General features: G+C 32.0%; 1 protein-coding gene across 1 annotated transcript in view; it reads left to right on the plus strand.

Annotated features, from left to right (window-relative positions):
• The window catches only part of jbug (filamin-type immunoglobulin domains fbug), an 86,008-nt gene that overhangs the window by 64,592 nt on the left and 6,881 nt on the right, over nucleotides 1-14,535 (plus strand). The window contains 15 exon segments of the mRNA XM_067283595.1: nucleotides 10-93; nucleotides 165-302; nucleotides 2,545-2,718; nucleotides 5,029-5,211; nucleotides 5,371-5,592; nucleotides 5,671-5,844; nucleotides 8,818-8,970; nucleotides 9,043-9,126; nucleotides 10,464-10,607; nucleotides 10,682-10,861; nucleotides 11,028-11,171; nucleotides 11,243-11,368; nucleotides 11,815-11,961; nucleotides 12,793-12,897; nucleotides 14,097-14,282. Coding sequence (XP_067139696.1) covers nucleotides 10-93; nucleotides 165-302; nucleotides 2,545-2,718; nucleotides 5,029-5,211; nucleotides 5,371-5,592; nucleotides 5,671-5,844; nucleotides 8,818-8,970; nucleotides 9,043-9,126; nucleotides 10,464-10,607; nucleotides 10,682-10,861; nucleotides 11,028-11,171; nucleotides 11,243-11,368; nucleotides 11,815-11,961; nucleotides 12,793-12,897; nucleotides 14,097-14,282 — 2,244 coding nt within the window.

A 14,535-nucleotide genomic window follows, 5' to 3' on the forward strand; every position in this document is an offset into this window, starting at 1 on the left:
CAATCCAAGGTCCTTCCGGGAAAAAAATTCCCGTTACTTTAACAAAAACGTCCGTTACAACATTTGAAGTTCAGTTTAATCCCATCGACGTCGGTAAGCTACTTTTGCATTTTCATTTTTAAACAAAATTATCATCTTTAATAAAATACACATATAAAATTTAGGTCCCCATACTGTAGCAGTTATGTTAGATGGTTCTCATTCACCCGGTAGCCCTTTTACTTGCAATGTTTACGACGTTTCTAAAGTAAAAGTTTCAAAATTGAGTCAAGGAATAATCGGAAAACAGTGTACATTTCAAGGTAAGATTTTTAAATTAAGTAAATAAATAAAAATTGATTAAAATATTATAAAATAAATGCATATACAGAGACTAAAATGAAATATATAAGCATACCACATATAAAAGTATAATATTTTAGTGATTCTGAAATTAAGTAATCAAGCTGCTAAAGTATAATTTATAGGTGAAGAAGAAAGAAATATTGCATGCAGTTGTATTACAGCTCTGTACTAAAAAGAGCCACACTAAAAGAACCAACAGATCAAATCTACATTATACCAAAGATGAAGGTTACATAAAGAATTTAAATGTACAGTTTCCTCAAAAAAAGCCAAACATATTGAAGATTTTGAACACATTTATAATGAATTTTTATTATTCAGTGCTTTAATTTTTTTTTTCAAATTTTAACATCTATATACACCAAGTATTATATGATGCAGGTTCAATAGAAAACCATTAAAGTGCCGTTAAAAGTCAGGAAGGTGAGCAGTAATTTTGACATACAAAACTTCCAACTCTAAGCAACAGTAACTCCTATTGGTAATACTATTGATGTGCAAGAACATAAGACATCAGACTGATAAAATGGCAGTGCACAAAGGAAGAGTAATGTAACGTGTGGTTTTGATTAAAACCATTTGACATCCAATGGCATGTGTGGGTGCAGTGAGAAGACAACTGCACGAGTTTACACCCAGGTGTATGTGTAGAGTTCTAAGCTTCAAAACCACCACAGTTATGCAGAAGATTCTCCACAGCCGAGGTTGCAATGAATGCAGTGAAGAATTTTCCACATAACTGTAGTGGTTTTGAAGCTAAGAACTCTACACGCACGCCTGGGTGTAAACTCGTGCAGTTATCTCTTTACTATATCTGCACATGCCAATGGATCTCAATTGGTTTTTGTCAAAAATTGGACACCACCACACTGCTCTTCCTTTGTGCACTGCTAGAGAAGTGTTGCCATTTTATCAGTGTTTTGTTGTATGTTGTTGCACATCAATAGAATTGGGAGTTTTGTGTGTCAAAATTACTACATTATTGCTCACCTTCCTGACTTTTAATGACACTTATCTGATTTTATATTGAACCTGCTTTGTATTATTTTATTTGAAAGATTATAAGCAAGGTTAATTTTAATTATAAGATAAAATGTTTAACTTGATCTTAGTTCTTACGTTTCTATCTTCAAGGAATTAAAATCATTTATATCAATGTTACGAAACTAAATATTTTATTGTTATTTCACCAATTAGGGGCCGTCCATAAATTACGTAAGGTATTTTGGGGTGGGTGGGGGTCAAGGATTTCTTATGATTTCTTATTCAGGCGTAGGGGGTGATAGATCTCGTCTTGCGTAATATTCTTATTTTTATTTTTTGATCTCGTTGAGTGGTGGAGTTTTGAATTTGGCTTCAATTTGTCAGTTTCTATTAAGAACGCTTGTTGTACCAATGCCATCTCGTGTGACTGATAGAATAATAACGCTAGCAGACTCACGCTCTACACATTTTTTATCATGGGAGAAGGACAGTGTGGTAGTTTCTTTCTCTTGTTTTGTTTTATATGACGTTTCTATTTACACGTGTAGTAGCTAGTCGATCTGTCAAAGTTTTTCGCGTTCTTTTGTGAAAATTAAAATTAATATAAAAATGAATATTACGACGTTGATTAATGATAATAACGAAAAGATTGTTGATAATTAAAAAATAAAGTTCTTAAAATAAATTGTTCATTCGAATTCATTAAATTTTTATATTTTTAAATTTGTTCACATAAAGTCTTTATAAATAATAGTACATATTAATTAACTAATTAATAATTATATATTTTGGACCTAAGGTTTTTAGGGTTTCATAAAAAATTTTTTTTGTTAAAATTTTTTTTTAATCATGCCTAAATATTATGTAAGATAGGAAAGGGGAGCGGGGATCAAAGAAAATATTACGGTTTCTTACACAGGGGTGGGTGGGGGTCTAGAATGACCGAAAGCGTCCTTATGTAATTTATGGATGGCCCCTTATTTACAATTGAAATATTTAGTGTTATAACATTGATACAAATGATTTTAATTCCTCAAAGACAGTGACACAAGAATTAAAGTCAAAGTTGTTTAAAATTTTATTTTATAATTAAAATTAATTATGACTTTCAGCTATATGATCTGTTATTGTGTTTACAAAATTCTTAAATTTTAATTCACTCGTAATGTGATTGACGAGTGAATTAAATGTACAATGATTATTATTTCTGTTTAGTGGATGCCTCGCATGCAGGAGAAGGAACACTCGAATTAGTGGTTACAACAAGAAAATCATCAGTAAGAGCCGAAGTATCCATGAAAAGCAGAGGTCTTTACGATGTGACGTTCGTTCCTCAAGAAAAAATGTCCCATTATATAAATATTACTTTTAACGAAGAAGATGTTCCAGGTAAATGGATCTAAAATAATTAAACTGCAGTTTCAATTGACAACGTCGCAACACAAGTAATTCTTAAAGATGTAAATATCTTGATATCAAACTTTTTGATTCAAAACTCTCTGTTATTAATAGATTCTAAAAGTGGACAGAAACATAGTTTTCCTTCCTGCAACAGCACTGTTAAATAGTACAGTGCCATCTCCCGCTCGGAGAACGGTCATTTGTGTCTCATAATACAATGCCACTTGAGACGGCACTGCATTTTTAATAGTTCTGTTGCAGGATAGCACATGGCAGGAACTAATCCCTGGATCAGAGCAAAGGTGCTAAGTATTCTGTGACCTGTAAATGTTTAAAAAAATATGATTTGAAATTTTTGTTTTTTTAAATTATAATTTAATTAAAATAAATTATTATATATAGTTTATTATGCAAAGTAGTAGTGTTGTTACTCAGCATTCCCACATTAGACAGTTGAGCCTCCACTGTTGATGACTTGAGAAAAATTGTAAAGATGTTAACAGTTGTCTATAGTGATTGATAAAGGAAAAGAACAAGAAAATTAGATGTGAAAATTAATTGTTTTTTTTAGACCCAAAGAGTTGTATTAGATTCTGATATAATTAAATGAAACATAAAAGTAACAAGAAGTTATTTATTGTGACATCATCTCAATGCCAGGCTGCAATTTTTAATGTTTGTTGTTTGTTTGTTTGTTAAGTATGGCAATCTGCCTAGGGGGATGCTTTCTGGGAGGTCTTTTAAGGGAAACTGGCCCCCTATTTAGGCATTACAGACATGGAGAAAACCCTGAAAACTCCAGGTAGCCAGCCTGTCCAAGCAAGGCATGGACCATGACCAAACTCCCAGTGTTCGGGGTACGAAAACCGCTCGGCCACTGGTGGGCTTCAATTTTTAATTAAATCATAGTTTTAATTTATTTTATTTAAAATATATGCTCTCAATCTCAAATTAATAGTGCCTTTTCCCTGTACAACATACTTTTCCTGTCAGCAATAGAGTCGTGCTGGTCATCTATCTACTCCTTTTGGGAGAAAATTTTTAAATTGAAATAACATTATTTTCGGTTTCACTGGATGTTCATATATAGTTAACTGGAGCCTCCTGCCCCTAATCCTTCCTTATCTCGTCTCGGCTTTCATCTTTGTTTTTAAGATTAAGGAAGGACAGACAAACAGACGACAGTGGGAATTATAGGTCTAAAATTTTTTCAAATTGCAGCCCGATATTTGCGAAGATATTTTTAAAAATATTTTTTGAATTTTTCCAAAAAAGTTATGCTCTAAAACATACGAGTTAAAATATACTTATAAAATCTCACTTAATGTATCAAACTTTCTTTTACTATTATAATTAATTACTGTCAGATAGACAGACATGTGTAAGCTTAAAATTTATAATTTTTTCAGTCTAGTTTATCAGAAGGCCCTAAATTATTGTTCTCAGACACTTGAAATTTTATGTTCATTAACAGAGTTTAGTATAGACGTGCTTCTGTGCATGTGGATGTATATACAGAGTAGGCAAAGAAATGTGTTAAAATAACTCAACTTTGTTATTACTGAAATTTTCAGAGAACCTCAAGTAATAAGTGAAATTAACAAAGCAGATTTTCAAAATTGGTTCATCTCCATAAACCATATTATAGAGGCAGGACTGGAATTTGCCGAGAATACACTCCATCGTGTTTCTCTCAATGGTCTGGATTTTATTTGTAATGAGACCCATGCTGGTATCTGGGCCAGTCTGAAAGATGCTCTCCAAATAACTTCACAGAAAAATATCATAGTGCAATCAATAAACCTCTCTGTGCCTGAAGTGATGATAAGTCCTAAAATGTGTCCTGTAGCCAGGAAAACACAATGGTGACTCAATGTGAATGTGTACCATTCTCCGCAAACAAGCAAATTTCCTTACATAAATGTCTGACATTTTGCCCTAGATCCAAAGCATAACATTTTGAAACTATAAATAGTCACCACTTCATGCCAAGGGACACTGTTTTGAAGACATTTTTGAGAAATGACGAACATTTTCGTATTTTAACCTGTATAGTGTACTGCAAACAAAAATAGCAAGACTAGAATGCCCAGTAAACTGAGGAGAGCCCTTTATTTTGTAACACCTTTTCTTGGCCACCCTGTGCACCCACAAGTATCTGTAAACAAAAAGATTATGTTTAAATAATTAATTATATTTTATTTAATTTATTGATATATAATTAGATTAAAAAAATTAATATTTATAATATTTAAAAATCCTAAAAATTTTTATGAATTTCAATTTGTTTTATTGCAGGAAGTCCATTTAAAATCGATATCCGAGACTCGTCGAATGGAACGTTAAGTGGTAGCAGCAAAATGACAAAAACTTCCATTACCATTAACGGAGAAGGATTGAGACAGGGACTCGTTGGTTCGGTGAACAGTTTTGAAATCGATACGAATGGATTGGAGGGTGACATAAATGTCAAAGTTTTAGGTAATTATTTAAGTTTTAAACAATGTAATAAAATTTATATTTAATTAATTTATTAGATATATTGTCCTAATTTACTAATATACTGTGTATTGCCGAACAACTGCCGGCTTATTTCCTAAACTGAAATTTTTCTGTTTTTCAAATTTAATACATATTCAGGGCCAATGGGCGTTCCTGTACCTGTTACGCTGGTTAAGACTGATCAGATGACCCATCACGTTGAATATAATTGCCGCGAAGTGGGGATGTACAAAATCGAAGTGCTTCATTCCGGTTCTCCCATATTCGGAAAACCATTCTTGGTTGAAGTTTGCGATCCGAGTCGCGTCAAAGTAATGGACATAGAAGACGGCGTCATAGGAAGAGAGCAGACGTTCAAAGGTATTATGACTTGGCATATATTTTCTCATCTAAATTATAATGCTGATGAAACTAAAATATGGCATTTGTTTAATATAGTCGACACCTCTCGAGCCGGACGGGGAAATCTTATGGTCTCGATCATGGCCGGTAATCACGAAGTAAAACATTCTTTACAAGAATTAAATTCCGGAGTGTATCAGGTACTTTACACTCCGAAATCTGACGTGCCTCATAAAATAAATGTTTATTACAATGGTCATCAAGCACCAGGTAAGATTTTCTTTTTTTAATCTTTATAATTTGTGCCACTAATTTAATAATTTAACAAATTTAAATTATTTGGTTTACCCAAAAACTGAAAATCACAAATGATATACTTTAATATTAATGGAATTATGAAGGTCATTCTAAAAGTAAAGAACGTTTGTTTCTCTAGATATTTTTATTTAAGATAATGAAACAAAACTTATTTTACAACACACATGATACCTTAGCTATTTTTCTATGTAGTCGCCATACAATTTGTCATAGCATATCACCAGCTTTTCTATGCCTTCTGCACACTCAGTTACTGCCAAGTTCTTGAACCAGTCATTAACGTCCTCTTTCAGTTCGTTGTCACTTCCGTAGTGACTCCTGGCCAAAAATCCTTCAATTTTGGGAAAAGATGGTAATCACATAAAGCTAAGTCCAGTCTATAATGAGGATGTTCCACTTAAACTACAGAAGCAAGTTCTTTGTCAATGCAGCAGCATGCAAACATGCATTATACTGAAGAAGCACAATGCCTCTGGACAATAGGCTGCTGCATTTATTGTCTCCTCTCTAGACATGTAGTCGACGAGTAGGATGTCCTTTTTATCCCAAAACACTGTAGCCTGTCTGGGGTGCTCAGAATTTGTTTGGCTTTTTTTGGTCTTGTTGGAAATCCAGAATAATGCTATTCCATTGACTGGTGCTTTATTTCTGGAGTTTTATGCGAAATTCAGGTCTCATCACCAGTAACAATGTGGTTCAAAAACTCCTCACCATCCTTGTTGTACCGACTGAGAAAAGTCAGTGCAGTTCCCATCCAGTTTTATTTGTGTTCATCTGTCAAAAGTTAAGGAACCCACCTGGCACACACTTTTCTGTAGCCCAAATCACCACTAACAATGCCATAAAGAACTGTTCTTGAAATTTCAGGAAAGAACGAACTGAGTCCATCCTTAGTGAAACATCTCTCCTGTTGAATTTTTTCCTTAATCCTGGATTTGAGTTCGTCAGTCACAACTGAAGGTCGGCCCGAGCGTTCTTCATCACGAATATTCATTTTCCTGCCATTAAACATGATGCACCATTTTCGAACTAAAGCTTCATTCATCACATAACCGTAAACCTCGGTTATCTGTCTGTAAATTTCAATAGGACAGACTTTTTCGCATTCAAAAAGCTTATTACACTATGAACCTCACACTTGGCAGGATCTTTAATTTTGTCACAACATAAACAGTAAGCGATCGTTCCCACTTGCTATTAGCGTCAGACTGGCATGAAAAAATGAGAAGGTCCGTGACGTGGCGGTGGGGGGTGGTAGGAGAACTGCACAGCTCATCAGATTAAAACGTTCTTTTCTTTTAGAATGACCCTCATATTTTTGTTGTGAAAGATGAATATGCGATCTTCTTGTATTAGTTTTATGGAGCTGATTAAAAAGCTGTCTTTGTTTAAATTTCAGTTATTAAATTAAGGGAAAAAGATAGATAAAATCATCTATTAAAAGGGACAAAGATCATGAAATATTAAAGTAGAGTAATATTGAAATAAATAATTCTGGTAATTGGCAAAGACCGAAATTCCATTTGAAAATATTGTAGAGTAAAACCTGTTTAAAGTAGACCCTCTATAAGACAGAATTCTGTGTAAAAAAGAAAATAAATTTTGTAACAATGATATTCTATGTAAAACACTATGAAAGTTGGAAACCTGTCTAATGTAAAACAGAAAATTTTTTCTTTAATTGCATAGCATAACCAGTAATTAAGTAAAACAAAATTTTTTCATGTAAAAGAAGCTTAATTCTTAATGATAATTGAAATATATTTCAAGGGTTTTGGATTTTACACACATTTTTTCTCTGTGCATCATATATACATTCCAATGTTTTTAACGTGTCTTTGAAATATATGAGGTAAAAGTACTTAAATTGGGCTGCAGACCTATAAATTCCCACTGTCATCCATCTGACTGTCTGTCCTTCTTTAATCTCAAGAACAATGTTAGATAGATGAAAGTCTAGACCATATATGGAAAGCATGGAGATGGGAATAACTTATAATATAACTTAAACGGAAACTCGAATAACTATATACGAACTTCCAGTATAGACCAGGAATCACATAACTTCAATTCAAAAATGTTCCCCAGAATGGAGTTACGTAGATCAGTGTTCCGCAACCCTTTTCTACTTGTGGCGCAACCATGACTCGACATGACTCAACACGGCACACCAAAATGTCAATCCCCTCAAAAACGTATGATACGATACTATTAATAGAATTACATAATGCCATTAACCTATTATTATTAGTATTAGTATTAGTATTAAACAAACATCAACACCTGTAAGCAAATTTATTTCACATTTAATTTCTTAGAATACATAAAATTGCATAGCTTGTAATAAAGAATAAACAAACATCATCTTATTTCATCAGTGATGTGCAGAAAAGAAAATACAAGCATAAGAAACACAGCAACTGTGATAAAAATACATAAATGAAACTTGAAATTAAAAGAATATGTAAAAGTTCACGTCACACCTTTCACCTTGCAATGGCACACCGGTTGCGGAACACTGACGTAGATGACCGGCATGACTCTTTTGTTGTCAGGAAAAGTATGGTGTGTAGGGGCAAGACACTAATAATTTGAGATACAGAGCATATATTTTAAATTAAAAATTGCAAAATAACAATAATTTTTGCTCATTATATTTAGAAATGCCTCTCCTCCAATTTAAAATTATTTTCAAATTTTATTTTCCTACTTTAACCAAATGTACCATTCTATAAAACAGAAACCTGTTAAAGCAGAATTCTGGCTTGTGGTACCATTGCATTAGATAGATTTTACTGTATTAGAATTCACAGGAAATCTGTTGTAAGCTGAAAAGTGGTTATATTTTCATTATTAATGCATGTTGAATTTAAAATATTTTACTAAAAATTTTTTATTTTTTTGTACAAATTGCAACGTGTATAGGTTGTCCTCAGATCGTCGACATTAGAGACCCCGGCCATTCGATTATTGCACACGGAATCGGATTAAAGTCTGTAGCGTACGGCGAAAACACATCATTTCTCGTCGAAACTGGCGGTTACGGAGAAGCGAAAGATTTCGATATTTTAGTATCAGGTTAGAAAATATTCAATACTGTTGTATTTTGGTCAATTTTGATGAATTTATTTATATCCATTATATGTATAGGTCCAAATGGTTCCCCATTACCGGTAAAATGTTATCAGCAAAAAGATGGTAGTCTTTTAGTAGAATGGGCACCGCAACACACAGGTAAGCTTCAAATATTAAACTGCTTTTGATTAATATTAAAAATACTAATTAAATTATTTAACTTAGATTGTTTTATTGAAATCTTTATCGGTCTTTTGGTTAAGAAATCGGTTTATACACATATAAAAATAATTATTTGTGAATAATCAAAAATAATTCAGAAAATTAATTAAAGTAAACAATTTCCTAACAGTTTAATCATGTAATGTAATGTATTACATTACTGCAAGACATGATCATTGTCATCTTTGGATAAAAGTAAATTCCAAATATTGAATGGATAATCCATTCTCCACAAAATGTCCCCTCAACACAACTTCTCAAAGAATAATTTGCAGATTAATGCATAATTTCTTTAAAAACATAAAGTTAAAAAGCTATTTTGTTTTAACGTTATTGAAACAAATAAAATTTAATAATTAAATTTCGCCAAAATCAAAGATATTATTTCGTTTGGTCATCCGTTTAAACTATATTGTTTTGTAAGCAATGCGACAGATACACGAGATTAGAAAGTGGGAGGATAACCGACAAGTACCATCATTTTTACAAGTATTTAATTGAAGTTCAATAAAAATTTCACTTATAATAATATGTCAATGTAGATTGTGATTAATTTGTATTAATAATTATAAACAAAGCAAATGAAACCAATCTAGCACAATTTTACAAAAAGCAAACGTTTTTGACCATGTTTAATTAATGGGCAGTCTTCAGTCTAACTGACCTTCACAGTTCTTATACAGCTGTTAAAACGAGGGGATTGCTACCCACTTGTTAAGAGGGGTGACATAAGAGAGAGAAAGAGAGAAGGAGAGAGGGTTGTAAGATAAATGTTGCAAGAAAAAATGCTGCTATGAACATTCATGATGTATTGATTCCTTCCCCCCTGCATGGAACTCGATCTACAAATTTAAATTTTACAACCTTCTCTCCTTCCCTCCTCTCTCTCTTATCTCACCCCACTTAACACGTGGATGGAATCCCCTTGTTTTAACAGCTGCGTAAGAACTGTGAAGGTCAGTTAGCTCGACAATATCTGTTTAACATGGTCGAAAATGTTTGCTTTCTGTACAATTGTGTTGGAGATTGGTTCCATACACTTTGTTTATTAAAGTATACCCAGTTTTGAGTAGTTGAATATTACAATTATCTTCAGTGACTAAAGTGCTAGAAGCATTCATTTCAGTCATCACTCTGCTTGTTAAGTGTTAAGAAGTTATTTTATTAATATTAACTTCAAATGGCATTCGACAATCAATGATTAGTATAAATAACATTGTACTAATATCTGCGAGTATTGATTTGATGGTTTTATTTTTGTATTAATTATTTAGGAAGTCATAAAGTCGAAATTTTTTATTGTGGAAAAAGTATATCCGGTTCTCCTTATATATGTCAAGTGTTCGATGCAAACTCCGTCACCATGCAGAAAGTGAAGACGACAACATTTTCTGTTCACGAGAAAATATCCTTTACATGTAAGATGGAAATTTTTGAAAACTTTTCATTTATCTATAGTTTAGTGTTATTAAATAATTTAATATTTTAATAGTAAATCGAAAGGACGCGGGCTTCGCCGAGTTAGACGTGACCGTGACTAGTCCACTGGGCAGACATCTTCCGATAGAAGTGAAAGGTACCGATGACGGTGAAGGCGAACTAATAGAATTTACACCCACTGTTCCCGGAAAATATAAAATTGCAATTACTTATGGTGGAATTGAAGTTCCAGGTAATGACATTATCTTATAATTAATAATAATCATTTGTGATTTTAAAAGTCTTCATAGGATGTTAGGAAAAATCATTACATACTCTCTAAAGGATAGTATTTTAAAATCAGTAATTGAATTCTTGAGCGAAATACATAATTTTATAAAAAACTAAATCATTTCCAGGTAGTCCAATAACTTTCATAGCTCAAGAAGAAGGCAATCCTAAAATTGAAGGAGCGGGTCTAACAGTGGCTCAGTGTGGCATACCGGCATCTTTCAAACTAAACGGAAAGGGACTTTGGGGTAGACCAGAGGTCCATATTGATGGTAACTATCAATGTTTCAAAAATTTTCAATTAATTAATTAAAATTAATGAATTATAATATTCCTTATTTAGGTCCTCAGAGTGAAGTCGATTGTGAAATCGAAGAAGAGGAAGAAGGCATTTATATTGTTACTTATATCCCACAAGAAGTTGGTGTATTTGACATTAGAATTTTATGGAATGGCAGAGAAGTAGCCGGTAATTATATTAATTTAATTGTTTTTAATGTTTTACAGTTTTAATCTTAGTCAATGGTATTCTTTATATTTAATATAGTTTGTGCTGTAATTTAAAAAATTGGATTTTTATAGCTATTTGTGTAAACAGTAATTAAGTAAATGAACTTACCTTAAAAACCAAAATATTGATTTCTTTAAACATATTGTGATTAAAATAAATATTTTGAAAATTTAAAAATCTATTAAATTTACTAGATCAATAGACTGAATATTTGATTAATAAAATTGAAAATTTAGACCCTATACATATTAATTAATACGTACTGCATATGAGCACTTCTGTATTGAGATGGCAGCTACTACGAGGTGCTTAGCCATCTTATAGCTATAGCACTATACACAACTAGATTTAGAAATTATTTTAAGACAATACGATAAGATCATTTTTGTGTATATATCTTATAGGAAGTCCGTTCCATCCGAGAATAGTTAGTCCACAAAAAGTTCGAATAATTGGAGGTTGGGAAAGTCTAATGGACGAGCAACATCGAATCGCTCTGAGTATTGGAGAGGAAAAAAGAATTCCTTTTGATGTAGGAGATGCTGGACCAGGTGAAATATTTTTAATGTTCGACAATTCAAAATAGAAATGAATATGAATGTTTGAAAGAATACTTTCAGTGTTTCCACTTTATCTTTGTTTTGATCTTCCTCAGTAAATGCTATGGTTTTTAGTAAAAGTTTAGAGTAACCTTAATGGAGTAAAACAAGTTTTAATTCTTAAATATCTTAAATTGGTTTCTATTATCTATTCTGATATACAGGTCATCTTTTCTTTATGAGTTCTGAATCTCAAAGTATGCCATTAAGATTTTAAATGAATCATGCTTTGGATTTTTTGAAGTTGACTAGTCCAATTCTGTTTTATGTGTATTGGCATAACAAACATCTCTGGCTTTTCTGCCAACTACTAGTTACAGATAATTCTGAAACTCACACCTGATCTTGTATCTCTCAATTTCTTCACACTGTTGTTATAAATCAGCATTCGTTATAGTTATGTATTTGCCTTCCAAGATCATCTGGCAATCTTTCTTCTGCTTATTCTGTCTTTTCTTTTCTGCAGAATTATTTGGTGTCCACCCATAATGTCCAACCTTTCCCTTCTGAACAAAATTCTTCAGTTCTTTGCTCCAGCTTATTTCTGTGGTCAGTCAGATTCTTGCAAATCTCTTTTAGTTCTCTTTCCATTATCTTTCTGTTGGGTTTGGCCATCTTTGTGATGAAATCTGCACCTTTCTTTCTGACTGGATAAGTACTACATTGTAACAGTTCTGTCGCTTTAGTCTTGATAGAGTTAGATAGAGTTAAAAATAATTAATTCAAATAAAGGTGAAATTCTAAGATATTGTAAAAAATTAATTTTTGTTTTTATTTTATTAGGTAAACTAAAAACTGAAATTAGAAGTCCCACTGGAATAATAGATTCTCATGTCGAACAAATAGGCAGTCATCGTTATCATCTGTGCTTTACTCCACTAGAAGAAGGTATTTATAATTGTGTATTTGTATAAAACTGAGAAAAATAGCTTTTAATAATAATCATTTTTATTGCCTGTTGGTAATCAAGTAGATAAGATAGTTGGTTATGAGTTTGCACCCAACCAACGTGGAGTTCATGTGTCTAATAAAAAAGCCCTCCCAGTAGTCATCTCACTTATGTTACATTACCTTATTTCATCAAAACATCATTTTTTTCATTAAACTAATGATTCTAAAGTGCAGAAAATTAAAAAAAAATGATTCTTGATTTGTCTACATAACATAAGATGCAACTTTTCTTAACAAAACAAAAACCTTGTGTCTTATATGGACTGTTGAAAGCAAAAGTAGTGTAAGAGTTTTTCCAAAAGACTACATTGCTTTTGAGTTTCAGTTCCCGACAGCAGTATTTACGAATTTATGGTAAAGAAATAGGAATATTTGCATTACTCACCCACTACGAAGCACTTAGCAATAAATCCGCGGTAATTTTTAAGTTAGTACTTAACTTTAGGTCTACATTTCTCAATTTAGATGAAAATTGACTTTACTTTGAATGGCTCATATGTGAAATTGCAATCTCCTATAAGTTAATAAATTTCCCAAGCAGTTTTCATTAGGCTAAAGATAACTACAACCTTGTCCAACTCTTGAATAGAAATGTTATGTTTAACTAAACATATTATTTGCTACACTAAGCAGCAGCTTTTGCATGTATTTGTGTAGAATATTTTAATGACAAACTTTTAATTGCAAATGACTACTTTTGAACTCCTCTTTTTTCCCCAATAAATAAAAGTAAATATTGACTTTTTTAAACCAGAATACAGTAAAAATAATTTGGGAGCCAAGAGCCAAAGGCATGGGATAGCTTTTAAATACACTAAATACTTTATTTTCAAATATTCTTCACTGAAATGGGGTGCATCTTATATGCAGTAATTTGGTCTGTGATGCATTACTGCATCTTATCACATAAAACGCAGTATTTTGATGTTATTCTATTATTATGAGTACCTGTAATACAGAATATCTTTGTTAATTATGGATAAATAATTCCAACAAAAAGAAATTATTATTTTAAGCATTTTTATTTTATAGGAACCTTATTTAATAAATATGATAAAACTGTATAATCTAGTTTAATTGTATTTAATTACTTTAGCTCTCAATCATTTAAAAGATTCAAAAATCTTTATTTTTAGGTGAATATTACATCTACATTTACTATTCTGATCTCCCACTTCCAAAGTCACCATTTTTGGCCTTTGCCGGAGAATCCGGATTAACATTAGATCACACCAGAGTCGTATTACGTGGCCACGGATTAACAGGTGCAAGAGTTGCAGACGAAGCCGAGTTTATTATAGATGGATCGGAAGCGGGACCAGGTCAGTATTTTTTATACTTTTGTATTATATATATTGTAAAACATTTAGGGAAAATATTTTCAAGCTAATACTAAATTGAAAGCTAAAATATACTGTAATAAAGATTAATATTATATTATATAATATGAATTAATATATTCAAATATAACAAAAAGCAGAAAATGCTTTCGGAATGGCATCATGTTGTTTCCTGTATATCGCTTGATTGCTGTTTAATTAAACAATTTTAACTTTACTTATGCGTGTATGAATA

Source organism: Centruroides vittatus, unplaced genomic scaffold (genome assembly GCF_030686945.1).
Source record: "Centruroides vittatus isolate TY-2023 unplaced genomic scaffold, ASM3068694v2 scaffold_1014, whole genome shotgun sequence".
Taxonomy (NCBI): Eukaryota; Metazoa; Arthropoda; class Arachnida; order Scorpiones; family Buthidae; genus Centruroides; species Centruroides vittatus.